Source organism: Microchirus variegatus (genome assembly GCF_963457635.1).
Source record: "Microchirus variegatus genome assembly, chromosome: 7".
NCBI lineage: Eukaryota > Metazoa > Chordata > Actinopteri > Pleuronectiformes > Soleidae > Microchirus > Microchirus variegatus.
Window position 1 is genome coordinate 18193522 of NC_139808.1, and position 21095 is coordinate 18214616.

Sequence of the window (21095 nt, forward strand, 5' to 3'; positions counted from 1 at the left end):
TACCACTTTGTTCAAGTTCTATAGTAAACCGATATCAAAACCTTGAATATCTAGCATTACCGATATTAACCCAGTAAAGTCATTTACCTCCTTTAAACAGCTGAGATGTAAAACAGGTGTGCTGATGCATGCCACTTAACCAGCCATTTCAAAAACAAAATCTTCCAACTGTGTGACAGATATTCAGGTCCTTGTTGCATGATATCTCTCTTCACAGCATGTCAACTATGTTTAGTTTATGTTATACTGTATTTAGGGTTTGTAGATCATACCGAGTCTATTTTCTTTATTTCGTTTGCCAATATTCAGTCCAATTTTGATCTACACCATTACTACATATCGGATCGGCTCCTAAGCACTTGAAAATCTACTGTATTTTTATGAAAATGTGAAGTCAGGAAATAATCATTAACCTTAGCGTGGTGGAGGTCCACACCATACATGGACAGCTTCTTTGCATTCTCCAAGAAGTTCATTTCAGCCTCTGCTGGAGTCATCCCCCTGTGAGCAGAATAACCATAACATATGTAAGCAACATCAACAGGCTGTCTTTAATAAAGAGCCCATAATCCTGCACAGTGGGAGCAGAATTAGCTTGGTAAAAGGAATGATACAGTATATTCAGTCCTAAATTCATTGCATCCGTACCCTGAAGTGTTGTGTTTGGTCTTATGCCAAAAGACAAGAGTGTGGTGAAGAAAATATAACACTGTCTAAACTTGAATTGTTGACATCTCACTGACAGATTGTGCAGTAATATGGCGGCATCTATCAGCCATATGCAATAGGGATGTGTTTGGACACAATGGAAAACTCATCAGGGAATAAACCCAGAGGATTTGTGAACAGATGAAAATATGATTGAAGCAACAATATGTCTGGTACTTGTAATTTCGATGGAGGTCCATCACCCTCTCCTCCAGCTCGCGGGTCTGATTGGGGGCAAAGCGGAAATCGCTGACGTAGTCCGAGCCGTGGTCATCCTGGTCGTAGTCGCCCAGCTCGGCCTGAACGCTGTACGAGCCGAGGAGGGCGTGAGTGACGAATGAGCATGGCAGCCGACCTGACAGCATGTCGTCCCTCAGCTGCAGACACAGGTAGTATCTGTCAGATGAGACAAAAGAGGAGGAGGGTGTTGGCAGTCAAACAAGAATGGGCCAAGGCATGCGCCAACACGTATTCAGCATAGATAATCTATGGCGGTTAGCAGCATTCCAAGGTCTAATCTTTCGAAGAAGAGAGGGATTTGTGCGATTTGGGTTGCTTTTGACACCGTGGCAAATGAAAATTGTTACTGTGCTTTTAAGTAAACACTTACCGCTAGAAAAATAAAAAGGGCAAATTGTCTGTGAAACTGACATATTTGGGCAATTTCTGTTATCATTAAACCTGAGGAGCATCCGGCAATGGATCCAGTTGAACTACAACTGTCAATGTTCTGTGTGTGTGGGTGAGTGTGTGTGTGTGTGTGTGTGTGTGTGTGTGTGTGTGTGTGTGTGTGTGTGTGTGTGTGTGTGTGTGTGTGTGTGTGTGTGTGTGTGTGTGAGATACCTGGTAATATCCTCTGTGAGCTGGGAGGGGTCTGGAGGGTAGAACTTGACTGCATAAGCAAAGTGCCATGGAGAGTCTGAAAAGAGAGCAACAATGAGAGATGACGAGTCAAGTGACGTATTTGCATTAGGAAACAAATTAGAAATACTAAGTCAGTGATGGACAGTAAACAGCAAATTTTTAATTACTTTATCCAACAACAGGGGCATTTCATGGGACCTAGAGGCCCTACACATACCACACACACATTATGGATACTGAATCAAATACTACATTTCTACATGAATAGTCACTTTCATGATGAGGATAATTAATGTTAATTTTAGAATAATTTTATGTAATATTATCACACTGTGATTGTGCTGATATATTATATGCTATTTTCTTTACTATTATTAAATAATTGTATCATGTTAAATTGCTGCACTGAAGCCCTGTTTGTGATTTATTGCATTACTAAAGCTTATGTTATATTACAGCTGACGGTATATTTTATTAAAAAAAATAAATAAAAAAATGGAAATATTTTGATTTGATAATTGATTTGCGTTTGATTACAGTAAAAACAGCCTGTCAATCAAAAAAAGTGCACAGGATTGCAGAGGTACCTACTCCATGTATTAGAGTTAAAGGCAATTCTCAGTAAGTTGTCATTGCTATAGACCAGGGTGTTCTCAAAGTTTTGATACCTGAGGGCCAATTTAGGAACCCAACATTGGACTGAGGGCCGCCAAAGGGAAAAAAAAAGGGAAAAAACTGAAAGAAATCCCATTTGTAATCATTTTAATGACCAGATTGCAGTTCTACAGTTTAGCGTTAAGTAATATAAGCGTTAATATAATGTAATTTAAGCATTAATATAATAACGCTTTATAATTTACTGGGTAATAATCCAGTATTTTGGCCATTGTTCTTACATTCTAATGACAGGTTAATACCAAGTAACACATTTCTGTTACCATATATTTACTGGGTAAATAGCTGGTAATTGGTAGCTGTAGCTACCTGCTTATTACCAGCTTATAACCCAATAATACACTAAAATTCACCATATAGAAACCAGGTAAATACCCAGTATTTTTGTTTACACTTATTGGTCTGTATGTCCAATAAACATTTAACAAGCTTAGTACCTCCTGGATTAAAACTATCAACTGTAATTCATCGCGGGCCGCCAGAAATGTTTCTGCGGGGCGCCATTGGCCCCCGGGCTGCACTTTGAGAACCAATGCTATAGACCAACTAGTAGCCGCCCTTGATGTGTGTGTATGTATGTGTGTGTGTGTGTGTGGGGGGGGGGGGTTCTCTCTGCTCAGCGCACCAGGCAATTGCCTGCTTTGCCTCTATGGTCACAAAAAACCCCAGTGATCCAATGAATTTCATTCAGCACTTAACTAATTATTTTTTTTTAAATATTTATTCTCTCGTTGACTTGGAGGAGACACTCACTGCGCATCTGCTTCTTGATCTCCTTGGAGGGGTCCAACCAGTTCTGAAAGACAGAAGGCAGAATTCACACAGGGCAGAGTGAAAACATGGCTAACGAACACCCCGGTGTCACATTTTGCTCTAATTGCTGTCAGTGTTCCTAATGAAAGCCTTCTCCATATGGTTAGATAAAGTAAGTGAGCCCTTTCCTGCTGAGCCACTGAAACGTGCGGAGAGCAGATTTAATTTTAAGCAGCTGTTGGCTTTATTGTGTTGCTAAATTACTGCCAGCGAGTTACCAACCATCTCACCACGTCCAATCAGTGACCCGCTTCACCCAGAGGGAGCCCACTTCTGATGTCATGTCACTATGGGAGCATCTCATCTTTGGTTCAGTGGACTTTGACTCTTCTGTTACAGAAGCTGTGAAACGTGTTGTTTTTCTAGCTCAGCCACACACACACCCAACAAATATTTCCCTCAAGTGATGTGATTATTGAAACTGTACTGAACAGTAGAAAATAACAAATGAAAAGAATACTGTATTTAGTTCATTCAAATTGAATTAATTTGGTTTCTCAACACTTCTCTTTGTTGTTATAAGATGAAGTTTAAAAAAAATTGTTGATGGCAAAAATCTGTCTGTGCAATATGTTGCTAATTTCTGTGCAATATGTGGTCCGGTACAATGTTGGCAGCTGGATAATTATGTTTAATGTTCGTTTTTACATTTTGTATTAGTATTTTCTTCCCGTCTTCTTAGTCTATATTTTATAAAAAAGCATTAACTGCGATATATGTAGTTTTTATTTAATGATTGTGATGTAAAAGAATTCCACCACAATAAAGTGTTTCGTATTATAAAGTATTATCGTATTTTATTGAAACATATCAAATCATATTGTATCAAATTGAATCAGATTGGATCATAAGACTTCCCCAGGTTAATTTTAACACCTCTCTGAATTTTTTGCAGTTTCATAGGATCTTTCTTTTCCTTTTCATTCTATTATTTTACTTTTTATTCTCTCTAATAATTCAGAGAGAAGTGTTCTCTTCTCCGAGATAAATCCTCATTTGATTTGCTCCTAAATTACAACCTTTGCAATTACTCAAAAGATTTCTTTCTTATAAGACATCCTGTCACATTCATTTTAATCTAATCCGGAACTCCTCATCAACATTAATTCATTCATTCTCCAGCACTTATACTTTGGAGGTCACAGAAGAAGCTGGAGCCAAGAGATTTGGCAGGGAACATCATGGACAGGCTGCAAGTTCATCCCGATGGCCAAAATGCAAACAACCATTCACACACACACATTCACACCTACTGGCAATTTAGAGTCTCCAATTAACCTAACACCAATCTGTTTTTGGACTGTGGCAGGAGGCCAGAGTACTTGGAGAAAACCCACGCTGTACAAATGAGGAGAACATGCAAACTCCAAAAAGAGGACCCAAACAAACCAGGATTCAAATTCGGATGCTGTTGCTGTGAAGCATTTTGATGCCAACCCCCCGCACCACTATGCTGCCAACATCCCTTGCAATTACTGAAAGTAGTAGATTTTTTCCACATAAAAAACCCCGTAACATGGATTGTAAATCAACCAAAATATGAGATAAATTCCTTGTCAACATTCCAAACTTAATTTATGTCTCATCAAATGATGTCTTAAGGTTTTAATTTAACCATATGTGAGGAAATAACATACTGTTGCACAGTAACTTTTGCCAAGAGGTCAAGCAATATGTTTTTTTCTATGGTGATCTTCAGGAATCGGGACAGCTAATGTGGAATATACAGTATGATGTTGTTTTCATTATAACTTAATTCATTTTAGCTTAAATAATCATTAAAAAACGGCCTTACATTCAAACCGTTGCCAAATGAGTTCACAAAATGCTGATTAATGCAGCTCTCTTTGTGTGTCTCATGATAGCAGTTATTTGTTTTTATGTCCGTGGTGACATAACTGTGCTGCACACTGAGTGATGAATTTTAAGTCACGACTGAGCAGACGAGGCAGAAGAAGAATGCAACATTTAACCCATTGCATTCTTACCTACGTGGTGTGAGGTCAGTAAACCTAGTAAATCAAACCTAATTCAAGCAAATCCAACCTAGGCTTGTTTAATGTGTGTAGGACTTCATTACACATAATTAATGTGTAATGGTTTTAATTTGTCGGTTAATTTTGCATCTCAAATACATGTTTTATTCCTTATTATGGACCGTATATGGAGCCAAATTCGCAAAATTGCTAATTTTCCTAGATTATCATGAAACCCTCATCATTATTTCATCATTTTATAATATATTATTGATGGACCAACTGGGACAGAAAATCAGCCCTGGTTATGTGTAATTCCCATTCACTCCATGGGTTAGGGTAAGAAAAGAATAAAAAAAGGTTTGATGGGACCATTAGCCCTTGCCCTACGTTATTATTATGTTATTATTTAACAACAAAAAAATACCACCCTACTGTAACATGAGCTTTAACAGGTGTTGGCAGCATTCATCACAGTTCTGCTCCACCTGTGATGCAGAGAGCTGACCGTGATCTTCACCAGGCTGAATAACAACCTGAGGCTGACAGTATTTTTGCCAGCTGATCTCACATCAGTCAGAGTGGAATCAGTGTGAAAGCTTGAATCAGCACAGTGCTCTCCCTTGGCCTTGTTGAGCACACCTTCATTTCAGCTTTGTCCTCACAAACACACACACACACACTCATGCACAAACTCACATTCACCTCCAGTGTTAAATCACGCTGCTTAAGACTTTAATGAACCATGGGCATTTATCGCCCCTCCTCATATCACCCAAGGCCAAAAGGGCACTCAATTAGTGAGGCGTTCACCGCTGCTTTGCGTTTCTCGGCAGAGAAATGGGGGGGGGGGGACTTTTAATCACGGACTGATCGAGGCTTCACTCTTTTGCTTTTGCAAGCATCAGTTCATGCAGCTATCACGCCGAATAAACGTTCTCCCGCTGGGCAAAAGATTAAGTCCTGAGACAGAGAAAGGACATCTGGAATGACATTTAAATTATCAGACTTGTTTGGTCAACCAATCAGCAGTGACCCCCAGACTCTGAGGAGACCGTCTTTGATAAGCCTGTCATATTGATCTGAAGCCGTAGCCTCAAAAGGGGCTATATGGAAAATATGCAAAACTGCTGTCATTAGCATTTACGGTTATTGAAAAGGAATCATAGAGGTGGCATTACACTGTGTTCACGCACACATGCACTTATTCATACATACAGTACAACCTATTAGCTCCCTGCTTCCCTGTTCAGGAGATTTATTCACACTGGCATCTCTCTTCAACTTTCAGTATTTTAATGCATCTCCACTCCACTGTAGACCATATTTTTTCTTCTCTTTAGGTTTGGTAAAATTCAGCATTTCTGACCCATAACTTCAGCTTGCTGTTTGACTTACTCCTTAGGCAACCTGGGTGTCTCAGTGCTACTGGCTGTGTTATGGGGTGGGTGGCGCAACAGACCAAAACACCAAACCAAATCATAAACAAAGTTTGCAGGGTTCCCACACATTGGTTGATATCAAATTTGAGGACTAATTCCGTCAAATTTAAGAACCGAATGTGTTGACACAGCTGAAGATGGCACGGCAACTTGTAAGAGCCGCTTCGCCCATGGCGATTCGATTTGCAGCACACTCTGCATCTGGACAAGTGATTGTCCTCAGGCTCTTGGACAAAATCAGTCTTTGTCATTGTATTTGGTGAGCCAGAGGTGTTGGAATTGGTATTTTGCCAGGCATCACGTCATTTGCCTTCTCTTGCTTAGCGTTACGACTCGACTTGATGTCTGTTCTTCGTAGGCCTACGTACATCATAAATAACAAGGGCACATCGGCGGAAGACATTTATCCAGGTATCGACTTAAAAATTCAAGCACTTTCAATGACCCATGTCTATTTTCAAAAACTCTCAAGGAATTTAAGAACAGGAGTTTGCTGCCTGCAAATGAAAATCTACATTCTAAAGTGGCTATACCATTGCTATCAGTGAAGTCCGTATTTCAATTCAACATATTTTCTTCATCTCCGATGAGCTATTTTATGAATAAATACAACTTCTGTGTGGTATCTGTTCCATATGTGCCTGCTTTTGAGAGGGTGGAAACAGCTCTTCCACTGATATATCTGTGGCATTTCTACTGATATCATATCTCTTGCATTTCATTTCCAAATAACATCAGATAAAAGTCACCTACCAAGTTTGGGGCTTGTCAAGCAACAGACAGAAAGAGAGATGTACCTGTTTTCTTTTTTCTTTTTTACATATATCAAAATATTTGAAGTTCAAAGCTGTTCGGCTCTCACACCAGTTAACCTGTCCATATTAGGCCCAGATTAGCCTCAAATCAAAGCTGCAGCTGTCAGACACACCAAACACATCATGTCACAACATGTGAGCTGACAAAGAGTGCACTGATGAAGGCGACAGAGAGTACGCTCCAGATGTAAAGCGAGACATAGTCTTGTCATCTTTGCTAACTTCAAAAGGCAGGAGGTTCCTCTGGAGCCTGTTGTGCAACCAAACCTGCTGCCCTGAGGGAGTCTCACATCACTCAAAACCCCAAGTCCACATTCAACATAGAGCTTTCATGTGAACTGACATCGGTTCATTGTCAGTCAAATGTTCATAAATCTGCTCTGTGCATCCTCTAACATGATGACAGCAATCGTGTGGAAACGTACTCAGAACTATTAAAAGAATGGTAGACCAAAGAATTATGGTATTTCTACAAGGGCTGAAAAATGATTCATATTCAAATCAAAAATGAGTAAATCCATGTTATTGAATTGTTCCTTGTTATTTACAGAAAACAATACATACATACACATTGGAAAACAATTAATTTTTAACTTCCACTCATCTTATTCTTGCATTGAGTGAAATGCAATACTTTTTTCTTGATTTCTTGACTGAAATAGTAAATGTTTTAATAATAATGCTCCACAAGTTTTAAATCTATTACACAGTGAATTTAAAACTGAAGCTCGACGTAAAGAATCTGTCAGATCACAAATAAATATTTTCTCCAAATTATTTCAGACCTTGTTTCTGCCCAATTTAACGGTGGAACAATGCTTTGATTATTAAAAATACACTTGCTATTAAGGCAACTGGTAAGAAAGATTTATATGTTTAAAAAAGTTATGTTTTTATAGGAACATTTTTATTTCAGTATCGAATTTAAGTTTATTTTTTGTTGCCTTGAATGGCAAAAATAGTATGAAACAGTAAATGTGCTGCACTGGTGGGTCTAGCCCTCCCTTGGTCTTGACTCTGTCTTTCTCGCTAAAAGTCTTGGTGTCTATTCTGGTTTAGATCATGATTTGGTCTCAGTGTGATCTTGACTACAGCAGCAGTCACTTCTGCAAAATAATTGGTCACAAGACAAGCAGGTCATATAGTGTGAGCTGCACAGTCGATCCTGCCTCCACATTGACATTTGTTATGGCAGAAAGTCCGTGGAGATTAAAAACTGAACTATTCGAGGAAGATTATTTATGCTTCCTGTAAAATTTCTACCTCTCAGAAATATCAAGAACAAATTCTCATACATGCATCTTGCAGCGAGTATATGAGTTTTTTTGTTTTTTTTTCCATCTTCTCTCCAAAAGTGCAAGTTTTTAATTTTGCCTTTTGTTCAGACCCAGACTTGGCAGAGATATTTCCATTTTTCATTTATCTTTGAATGATGGATTGTGTTCCCCTTGGTGAGCCAACCCATCCGACAAAGTGAGGGGCATACAGATCATTCTGTGAGGAGCATGTTGATGCAATAAAACTTCCCGCTAGGACATTTTAGTACACAATTCACTGACCTTCTGTGTGTCCATGTCGGCAAAGGTCAGACCAAAGTAGTCCTTCTCCAGCAAGTTGAGGTGCTCGCAGACCATGTCCATGAGGGTCTGTCCTTTCGAGTGTTTCTGTGAAGGCAAACATGAAATAATCAGCCATGGGAAAAGTATCATCAGCAGAAAAAAGCAGTGGAAAGATTTTTTTCTTCTACTTTCTACCAAATGGCAACAGGTTGTGGTGTCACTCATCTGAACTCCCAATTTGAACCCTAGAGAATGACAATTTGTCTGACGACATGTTCACCTGCAACTGGTTCCTATTAAATTGGATGATGTGATGTTATGTGCCATGATTTATTGTATATGTTCCACTAAATGGAAACATAATTAATAAAAACTGATATCATGTTCTATTAAAAATGAGCAATTAAGATCATTAACTCCTCAGGAAAATGTTCATTAACATTACAAATGAAGAGAGAAGTAGAAGCAACATCTACCACAGAGTTTCATTCAAATGGAGTTATTTTTGCAGCTACTTGCAGTAGAGATGTTTTTTATTAATTTACTGTCTCGCTTGTTGTTTGCTCTATGTTACTGACCTAAGCAAAACTAGTTTCCCGTGTGGACAATAAACTTTCTAATCTAATCTAATCAATATATTTTTGACTTTCGCATTGACATCCTTGGGAGAAGCAGCAGACTTTATATTGTTTTATACACAGTCTATGATCAGACCCTGTTATTCAGCTGGAAAATGCTTTGCTGTTCTTTGGTTTCCAAACGCAATCAAACAGCTGAGCCGTTGAGTGTTAAGTCACAGCCAGTGTGCATCAAACACTTGACAGTGCAAATGCTTTTTGAATTCCTGTCAAAGGTGAGGCAACACTTTCTTTGACGTTTAAGTGACAGGTTTGTGGTGTGTGTGGATTCTTAAGTAGTAGTATTACAAATCACATTTGAGAAGAAAACATTCAAGACGAGGATTTAGAGCATCTTAATGACATGTAATAACAATGCAATCACTATATTGCATAGCATATGTTATGTTTACATTTCACTGTACAGTGTTTCCTGTCGGTTAAAACGTGTCTGAAATCACCCGAATGGTCGGTCCCATATGTAACCGCCAGTAGGGGCCTACTTACCTACTAGTAGACTGTTATTACCCATTATCTATCGGTGATCCACAACACAGAGCAGAAGGCGGAACCCACTCTGCCTTCTGGAGGTCAAACCCTTCAACAAATCACCCATGCATATGGGACTCGTGTGTTGATAATGACCATTCAATAGTCTGACAATAACCATATTGGGTGCACAAATGCTTGATGATGTTGATGAATATTGCCCACGAATTATGTTTTATTCAATAGTGCATCATAAACAAGGCAAAGCAATCAGAAACTTCAAACCTCCACCATTTACCATATCCATAACATCACTAAAATGTAACCACATCTTCCATGGACCATAACATACATCCCCAGAAATGTTTTTTTTTTGAAGAAGAAAAAATTTTGAAAATCGTCAAAATCTCTCGCAGCCCCATTTGCTTGTTTCTCAAAAAAACACAACTAAAATGTTTCCACTTCAATGTCATAAGCCATTTCACAGTCCATAAAATATGAATTCATGCATGAGCACATCTGCTAGTGTTGAACATATTGAACGAGGAACACATGAATGTTTAGCCCTAACACTAAACACTAAACACTCACAGAGGATAGTATACTCTTACTCACACAAGGTCCTTTTTTCCCCATGAGTAGACAGAGAGATGAAGCAAATGGTTGCCAGGGAAACAGATGCAGTATTAGCCCTCTGCTGTCTTATTTCTAACATCTCAAGGCAACAGCACCTAAAAAAAAAGTGCTTCACCTTTGCCTTATTATGTGTGAAAGGATGGTGGAGCAACACTTGGAAAGTGTTTATTAGCAATTTTCCTGTCTCGGAGGGTTCACGGCAGCAAGAGTGTAAAAGAAGAATGTACTTCCTGACATCAGCTGCAGCCAGTAATATTAAATTAACTCATCAGTATTAGCACCACCATACTTTCCACATTTTGTGTTGAGAGTTGCTACTCATGCCCGCATGCTACTACCCAGCTGCAGTTCTATTCATAAATCAGGGTGTATACTGTATATGTACTTGAGCTCATATTCGATTGCAGAAGCAGTGATTTCTCGTCAGGAGTTCATATGTCCTCGTATTCTTGAGCGATGGGGATATAGGTGTACGGACCGACATGCAGTTAACGTGATCACAAAATCCGCTAAGGCTGAGCATTACCTACAACATTTATCACAATTTAGTGCTCTAGTCTTGATGACCACTCAAAGCAGCTTTACACTACAGTTTTTGCCATTCCCCCATCCCCCCCTTCACTCTTCACTCACACTTTCATACACCACATTTTCTATGACTCATCTTTCATACGATTAATACGATCTTTCAAATGATTTGCGATATCCAATGGATTAGTCTTTTTTTAAAGGTCACATAGAGTGGTCCTGTTGCACATAAATGTTAGTTATGGAGGTCTACTTACATACATTAACTTGTTTTTATGGTCAAAAACCTCCTAGTTGCTGTAAACGAGCCGATTGAAATCATCTTTTATGACGCTTTTCGTCAGCCGCGATGTTTCAGAGTGAACTTTCACCCCCAGAAGACAGAGGCTTGTGATTGGCCAGTACTATTCAGCACACCAGCTCTCAGAAGTGCAGCTCCCCCGTGTGGAACGGTGGATGCACTGCTCCTGATTATCAAAACATTGTTTTAACAGTGTTTAAAAATAGCTTCTTCACGACTCCCCGCCACAGTCCCTTTTATGACTTTGACCCCGAGTCAGACCCAGAGTCAGAAGACACTGTCGCTCGTGAAACACCTCCACAACAGACGTTATTCTTCTTCTGCGGTTCAATGTACGCAAACGGATGTGCCTGGACTAGTGCAAGGAGCAGGACGATCTGCTGTTCAGGAGAACCGCTGTTTACGTAACTATTACGGGATTTTCAGAGATCTCGTGTTGAATGACACATCTGCATGTAGACCCACAGAACCAGGAATCAAACCCACAACCTTTGAGCTACCGTTGCCCCTACAACAGCTGCTTTATTAAACTCGGACCCCTGCTGACTTAATTCCACACAGGGCTTTCGGTGATGTCTACATCACAAGACTATCATCACAGCATTTGTTGTTACACTGATTCAGTACATTTATCTGCAAGGTTTTCAACAAATCCCAAACACCTGCATAAGGTTGGCGCGTATCGTCAGTAACGGCATTATGAGGCATATTTCATAGCCTGAAAGAATGGGATGTCAAAAAATACTAAAATACTTGCCTTCACTAATAGGTCCAACTGTCAAATTGTCCCCCGTGTCACAGTGAAAGCAGCTCAACCTACCAGGCACCACAAGTTGTCACCTCACCAACGAGTCGATGAGTGTCACTGGGCAAACTATGGACAGCCTTATAGAAGGACAGGAGGGGTAATAAACTGTGTATGTTATAAATAGATATTCTACATTTTGAAACTGAAAAGCTGCCACAGTACTGGTTCGAATATGAACAGCAACCATCCCTAGTGGTAACTCAGTTCCACCAGAAAATGGCTGTATTCCTCTCATTTCCTCAGCTAGGCTTCAAATTGAGTCAGACTGCACCCAAGTGAGCAGAGGTGGAAGCTGAGTGAGAGGAGGGGACAAGGGCACAGTGCCTCTCCTCCCGTCCAAGGACCACAGAGACGTTAAGCCATGCATCCATGACAGGAGACTTAATTACCCAGTGAATACAGCAACTCCTCCAGGAAAAGCCATTCACAAAAGTATGACCTGTGACCTCTTGGAGGCACAGGATTGGTTCATAAATAGCAGGCACACATGTCCACCCCTGCAACAATAGACACTAAGCAGGAGCAAACCTATGACATGCATCTGAGGCGCTTGCCATAATGTGGAAAAAGAAAACATGAGCTGACAAGACAAGAGCCGCTTTGTAGATCTGTCTTTGGCAATGACTGTCAGTATTTTGAGAGCAGATGAGAACATTCAGGAACAAAGACACAGAAGTTTTTTTGTTTTTTTTTAAAGCATAATGCAAACTATTGTTGAGATGTGGAAAAAAGCCCAAAGGTATTTCAGAATATTTCCACAGTGCTGAAAGAGGTTGACAAGCATAGCATTCCTAATATTTTTACCACGCGCACACACACAAACACACACATACACATACACATACACACTTTCCTTCAAAATATCCTCCACCACATCTCTCACACACACACACAAAGTTTCATGCACTTGTGCATAAGTATCCTACAGGCTGACACATAATAACATGTTCTCTTTTATTTTCTTCTTGGATGCACCTGCCTTTCAACCATGTAATAACTATGGATTTCCTCGCACACAGTTAGCAGCGTGTGCCGCTGGGGGCGTTTACTGGACAAAATTGACTTCCTGTGAAGGGCTCGGTATGATTTGAAAATTCCTGATATGAATGTCAAATCAATAGCTTCAGGATTATAGCAAAAACTTAACTTGATGAAATGTCCATTAAGGGAATGTGAAAAAAAAAACTGACATAAAGGTACAGTCAGTAAAATGAGACTGTTTGTAGCTTTAACCTATGACAATGCTAAAAATGTGTATTCTTTGGCTCTGAAGAGCATTTGTACTTACCTTGTACCAAATTTCTCCAATCTCAATACTGTGACATTTTATGTGCAAGTTTCCAGTGTCAGCCGCTGGTCAGCACACAGGCCCAGTATTTCAGCATGTGCACTTGATGTTTAGTTGTTCATTTTAATTCCTATACATTGTTATTTAAGTTGATGGATAATTACCAGCCAAACCTTGCAAATAATACATGGAGCCCAGTTGTGTTCAGAGATAGAGAGAAGCGGACTGATTTTTAATCTATCCCATGTTCACATGAAAAAAATACAATATATGGGAATTATTGATCCTAGTCTCGTGTGTTGATCAGAGTCAGAGAAACCCTGGTACTCTTCAGTTTGGGAATGGCTGCACAGAAACACAGAACTTTGGTCTAGCCAAGAAATGTTGGAAACACAAGCCTGTGGTTGACACTTGACAGCAAATTAGGTTTTTTTTGGAGTCACGAAAAACAACACACGAGTGCAAACAGACATCACCACGGATGATTTTCCACACAGACCTAGACAGATGTGAGCAACCACAAGGAACTCTGCTAGAATTCCACTCAACAATTTAATGGGAAAAAAAATAGCAACAGTGCCTGCTCTTAAGATAAACCACTTAGGTGACAAAGAAAATGTTTTCATATGTTTAAGATTTTTCTTTCACGATTAAGCTGACTTAGGCCTGAAGATACAGAAATGTTAGTGTCTATCTATAAGGCAAATTGTGTCTGTCTGTGACAGGCATATCTCGCTGACCGTTATTCAGATCGCCCTAAGACTTTGGATATGGGTTGAGCATGGCCCGATGGTGTGCATCCTTGATTTTCATGTTTTTTGGAGTAATTTTAATTTCCGCTGATTTGTCCCACTGCACCAGGCAGGGGCGCCGTCAGGATTTCTTTCATAGTAAGCACAGTCCCCCCCCTACTTTTAAAACAATGCATCTGCACTGTGTCAAAAATATGTGTTTGTTGTACAGACATCTGGTACAAGCTCATAACTTTAAGGACTGATGAGTATTTTATTGTGACAAAACACAGTTTTACCGTGAGTGAGTGTTTTCTTTTTCTTCAAATAACTATTTCTGTGTCTCTTTATATCTCAATGTACATCCATGTCTTACCTTTAATATACACTTTGAATATTAACACGACACAAGAGTATACCTCTTTGTACATCCAACCTTCACACACAGCCTCATTTGGCCATAATGAGAAGAAGATAAAAAGCTGAAAAAAAAAAGCTCCCACTATAGGAATACATACTTCCTACGGGCACAGCACTAGTTTAAAGGTGCATTATGTAATAAATCTAAAGCAACTGGCCATAAAATCCTCCTAATATGTCACAGAGACTCAGGAATAATGTTCATATAACAAACTGAACTCACCAACAATAACAGTACGGCCAAAATATTTGCATTAAAAAAAATATTTAAGCAGACTGCAAATCATGTTTTGGCATGTGGCGCCACCTACCGCTGTCTACCAATCATTGCAGTCAGTAGAGTCTCAGCTTCCGAGCAACCACGGGTTGCCAGTTGAGTCAGAAAAAGAAACCTTAAAGACCTCTGTATTTTGAATTTGAATGTAGTAACCGTTTCTGGCCACATTCTTACATATGGCACCTTTAAAGGGATATTTCACCGTTGAGAAGATGGATGTCTATTAAAACTAGGTCATCTATGTAGTATAAATGTGAAATAATATTTGAAGCAAGTGCCTTCTTGGCTGAGAAAAGCAGAAAAATGTATTTATCGCTCATGTACACGAAAGACACCAACTCCCAGAATGCACAGCGCTCGTTTCCAGCGAGAGTTCACACGCCGCCATTGTTGCTCCCGAGAGACACAGACGCGTCCATTAGCAGACAGCGTGATACACGGACACAAATCCCCGAGGGGAAAAGCTACATATACATTCCGGATACATAACGGACCTGCAGGTCACACAGGATTGTTCTCTACTGTGCTAAATTATATCGGGACGTGCAGTAAAAACAAGGAAAGGACAAGCAGTAAGTTCCCATTATTTGCCGGTCAGAGATTCAGAGCGGTGCTGAAGCTTGAAAGCTAAGCTATGCTAAGCTTGTTTGGAGTGAAGAAATCGAAAGAAAAAAACCTGGAAGCTAGCGGGGTTCACAGTCTACAGTTCCAGCAGGAAGACGTAACTGAGAGGTAAGACTGGCGATAATATGCCATTCTATTTCTGATCATAGTATTCGATGTGATATAGTTGTCGGCAGTGAAGCAACAACTTTGTAAACGTAACGTTTGATAGACAATTACACACACGTTATATACACGTATTCTGTTAGCAAAGTAAAGTCACCTTGTTTTCGCTGGAGAATAATGTCAGTGTTATTCAAATGTTTTATTGTTGTTCATGTTTGTTCAAGACGCCTATATAGACAACAGTATAATGCTCACAGCTCACCCAGTTGGTATATTTAGCTGAAATGTTTGTTTTCCTGAAAAGAAGTAAAATCTTCGTTCATATTTTATGTGTAATTATATTCCTTGTCATTTACAGCTGAAGCCTGGTTTAATCAAGTCTTGGAGAAACTCTTCACAGCATCCAGCTCTGCTCCTCTTCACCACTGTGACTCCTCCAGCTGTCCCACATCAGATTCTGACACCGCTCTACATGTTTCATTATTTATTTTTTGTTTGCATATTGTGTTAGACATGATTTTAGATATGGCTCCTTGATTATTTTTAATGTGTACTCTTGAATATGATGGTAAAACTTTTTCCTTTGTGAATAATAAAGTTATTTTTTTCACCTTCACACCCTGCATGCATTTGTACATTTTTGTAAAGTAAAGACTTGAGGAAGGAGGCTGAATAGTTACTGATTTTATTAATTCTGAAATGTTTATCAACCCTTTTCTCCAAATTAAATCACTTTTCATCTAATAATACTGTAATAGAGGAACACTAAGGGCTAGAAAATAAACCACAACATATATGAATTTAGATTTTTAATATTAATAGTCATAAAAAGAAAAATCAGACTTATTATCAACAGTCTTCATAGACAGTACTGTTTTCAGGAGCTGCGTATGTTCTTCTCAACAACACAGTCAGGTAAAACAAGACGATCGTCTTTCCCCAGTCTGTGGATCCACTCCAGTGATGGTAAGGTGTTAGGTGATATGACTGTCTGTAAAACAATGATTATAGCGTTAGCGAATCGAAGTATCTGTTCTTACATGTAAATGAACTGTAAATATGCTAACGTTAGTTCAGCTGGCGTCACATATAAACATGGATAAATGCGGTGGTAAAAAAAAAAATACTCACTTTATATTGAGGCGGCCGTTTATCCCGTTTCCTTCATCCATCGGACCAGCGCCCGCTACCCCCGTTGCCCGCCCGGCCGAGTTGGAGCGAGCTGCTCCAGGTCCGGCCAGTGCCAGGCCGAAGTGTGTGCAGCTTCGCTCCGCTGCGGCAGCCAGAGCCCGCGGCGGCACATTCAAGTGCCCAGAAAAAGTTCTCCAGGTACCCGGTTCCGGCCGCGGGCAACGCCAAAAAGCAGGTCCTTTCCCTCGCAGCCATATCCGTTTGAAAACTACATTCTGTCATTGTCTTCTGAGTTTACAAGGCCAAATTAAAGAGAGCGAGAGCCGGTGGTAGCTTTTAGCAAAGATGGCGGACACTGTGTTTTCATTCTGGGAATGAAGTCTCCCTGTGGGTGAGTCAAAAAAGTGCAGAACCTAATATTGTAGTTCTAATCTCGACGTTGCGCAATCCTCCTCTGACGCGATATGACGCGTTACGCGTCATAACGCGTCAGAGGAGGATTACACAAATGCTTTTATTGTAAAATGAGGGGAAAAATGAGGGAGGACAGCAAAACTTCTAAAAAATAATAATGCTTTTCTAGCAATACAAAGCCACATGCTAATCAGTGAAGTATCCCTTTAAGTAATGAGGGGAGAGGAGGGAGAAAGGTTGAAAGGGAGGGACAATGGAAATCCTTAATGGTTTCAATTTTATGCTGAATATTTAGTGAGGTTGAATAAAACTGTCAAAGTTCTGACTCGTACTTTAACTTTCAAAGCGTAAGTATAACAAATTAACCTTTCATTCATTCTCAGGTACAGTAAATATTAGTCACTTTAAGACTTTCAAGTAGTATCCTAAACTCTGACATTCATTTCTACTCGAGTGTGTTTTTCCAGTCCTCATTGACACTCGAAACCAAGAGACACCACTTACTGACAAACATTACGGAGAAGATTCATGACAAGATTTCAAATTGTGTACAAAAATGAAATAATTACAGATTGATGTATCTGCGTTATAAATAGAAAACGTTAAAAAAAAAAAATAATAATAATAATAATTAAATCTCGTGTTTGTGCTACAGACTCATTTTTAGCTGAGAGCAGTGACATTCAGAAAGTCAAATGTCAAAACAACCTTTATTTACCATGCGTCATGTTGGTTTCTTTTCATCTGCTACAAGTTCTTTTTGCTCCATTAACGTAATCAACCACCAACCAAGTAAAAGGTGTTAGAATAGGAACAAACCACTTTTGTCCTTCGTGGCTTGGGAATTTTTGGATACTGCTACAGGAACGTTTCTGTTGATGCTCAGAAAGCACTAACAGTGCTTCACAGATGCTTTGTGTATGAGACAAACAAGAAACAAGCAGGACACATCATCAGGTCAGGTCCTTGGTTATAAATTGTTATGTTAAATTTTACAGAAACGTGTGACTTCTTTGGCTCTGCACGCCTGCTGAGCTCATAGCATGGCACCTTCTCTTTTATTCTCTCTGCTTGTTTTTATCTGCTCTGTGCAGCACCATACAGTACAACACACACATACTGTAACTGCCCACACAGGGAAAATACTAACGGGGGAGGAAAAAAACTGTTGCTTTTCAAAGCATATTACGACTAATTCCACAAAGTGTGTTACCACAGTTTGTTAAATCTGTTGTGCATACCTCAATTTCTCCTTCGAACTCCACGGAGTCCAGCAGGGTCACTTTGAAGGGAGCCGTTTTCAGCCGCTTGGAGCCTTTCTGCGGCGATTTGAGGTTCTTGTTTGGCGACGTCTTCTCAGACATCTCGTCTGTTTCTTTGTTTTCGTCCAGATGCTTGGAGTTGTGTTCCTTGACAGATGCAAAAGAAAGACTCTCATCGACTGTCATCCCTGACAACAGTCAGTATTCAAAATACATAAAAAATACTTTGACATGCCAGTATAAGGACATTGATTTTAGATGAAGAAGGTACAGTAGGCAGGATTTATATGGCAAAGTTGTTCAGTAACTCCATAAAAGCCTGTCAACATAGTGTAAATCAAGTGATATAAGAGGGAAAGACACGTCTGCACATCCTCTATGCTTAGTTCACAGCCTCAAAACTACATCTGTAGCATCACAGGAGGCAGTTAAGAGAGCAAATACTAAATTGTTTGCTGGTAAAAGCACTGCTAAAAACTGCCTACACTGGAAGAAACCAAAAACAAATGGAAAGACTCGAAAAGAGAGTTGGACAACAAACAAACAATAAAACGTGTTGATATCAGCAGAGAGTTGCAACAATGGAGAGATGGCCTGGAGTCAATTGTTGTATATGAAAGAGGAGTCTGTCAGTGCTCATATGATGAGAGAAACTGAGAGCAGAGAGCTGATGATTCCAAAACACAAGGTATATTTTTTTTGTTTTTTTTAATAAACTGTGGATGCCATCCAGCCTACTTCAACAGAACAAAGCGTACAGCTGCCTACAGCTATCTGGACCTGAAATATGAGATTCTGGTCATGTCTCACAGCCCTATCTAGGTAGAAGGGACATAGCAGCACTGAGGTAATTAAAAACTGAAGAGCATAACTTTTAACAAACAAAGGTCCGTTATATTTAAACCATTGCCAAATGATTTTATACAGCACTGATTAAGACTACCGGTTCCACATAACTCTCTCTTTCTGATTCTTATTATAGCAGTCATTATTCATTATTCTTATATCAATACAGATGGAGGCAACAGCAACATTGCACGAGTAACGCTGCAGGTTGGAGTCAGGTCTGATAGTAGATGAAAGGATGCAGCGTACAAATAATGCTGCATCATTTCTGTTAATGAAGACCAAACTGAGGCGAAATAACAACAACACCAAACATCAGCAAAAGTAATGCTCTATAGTCATGGTTCTCAAACTGTGGCACGTGTACCGGCAGTGGTACACGACCCTCCTCTGGGATTACTTGGAGGAAAATCAGAAATAGTGTTCTACTCTATATAGCAGGGTATGAGAAACAAAAAAATGTACAATAAATTAAAGGTGCATTATGTAATAAATCAAAAGCAACTGGCCATAAAATCCTCCTAATATGTCACAGAGACTAATCACAGGAATAATGTTCATATAACAAACTGAACTCACCAACAACAACAGTACAGCCAAAATATTTTCATTAAAACAATATTTTGCAGACTGCAAATCATGTTAATGTTTGGAAATCACGTTTTTGGCATGTGGCGCCACGTACCGCCGTCTACCAATCATTGCAGTCAGTAGAGTCTCAGCTGCCGAGCAACCACGGGTTGCCAGTTACGTCAGAAAACAAAACCTAAAAGACCTTGGCATTTTGAATTTGAATGTAGTAACCGTTTTTGGCCACATTCTTACATATGGCACTTTTAAATAATAATAATTTCAATCACCTTATCTCTCACTCCATCTTAATTAACCAGTGTGTGAAGTATATGTGAGGAAGAGGAGGATGATGAGAGAGCAAATGATCTTATTTGGAACAGATCTGCCTCCTGTGAGAAGTCTGTTGCTGCCTTTAATGTTGGCGATAGTGGTGTTACTTAAAAAAGCTGTTACAGTATCAGTAAGAGGATAAATGGAATTTCAAAACATCCTTTGTGTTTTATCTTCAGAATCAGCGTTAGATAATCTAAGTACAGATGAATTAAATCTGCTGTTTAAATTGTTCAAGGAAATCTGCTCGATAAAAGCGTCCACATTGAAGTCTGTTGACGTTTCCACCTCCCTTGTAGAGATGACTCACTGCACATGGTGCAACACAATCCAAGAAAACTGATAATGACACAACCAAAATATAGTTTTAGCAGCAATTTACTATACCTGTTTGGCCATCTTGGTGTCAGAGGTGGAGTCCTGCATGCCTGCTGCTGCTACCCCCTGCTGACTGGGAGGACTCCTGTCTTGCACTCTTCAACTCTGACTCGGGGGGGGGGGGGGCTGCCTCTGCTGCTTCAGTGAAGTAACACCAACCTGAAAGAAGACACAGAGAACAGTGAATGGAGAATTCCCTTAAGAATACCATGTGTGGGACATTAAGCTTTAGAACATAATACAGTAGGTGTGAGGTTGTGTGGCAACTCTGTTCCTCCACATCCAAAGCAAGCAGGAGAACCGTAGTGTGTCACTGATGTGTGTACACTTGGTTCAGGTGAAAAAGTTTGAATTTAATATAAAAATGTCTCTCTCTATAAAACCAGTGTTTGGTTCATTGTCTGTGGAAAAAGTCTCACGACACACATAAAAAGGGCTTATTACAAGGAAAAACAAACCAAAAAAAGGTTATAATAGAGTACTGT

The 21095-nt window shown here is 39.6% G+C and overlaps 1 protein-coding gene across 1 annotated transcript in view; it reads right to left on the reverse strand.

Annotated features, from left to right (window-relative positions):
• Nucleotides 1–20658, reverse strand: part of LOC310929220 (uncharacterized protein) — a gene marked incomplete at both ends in the record, with an annotated part of 42201 nt that extends 21543 nt beyond the window's left edge. The window contains 7 exons of the mRNA XM_083891942.1: nt 414–501; nt 886–1104; nt 1552–1627; nt 3001–3043; nt 8853–8957; nt 18463–18630; nt 20620–20658. Of these exons, the coding sequence (XP_083748068.1) occupies nt 414–501; nt 886–1104; nt 1552–1627; nt 3001–3043; nt 8853–8957; nt 18463–18630; nt 20620–20658 (738 nt within the window). The remainder of the gene's footprint in view (nt 1–413; nt 502–885; nt 1105–1551; nt 1628–3000; nt 3044–8852; nt 8958–18462; nt 18631–20619) is intronic.
• Between the last annotated feature and the right edge of the window lie 437 nt (nt 20659–21095).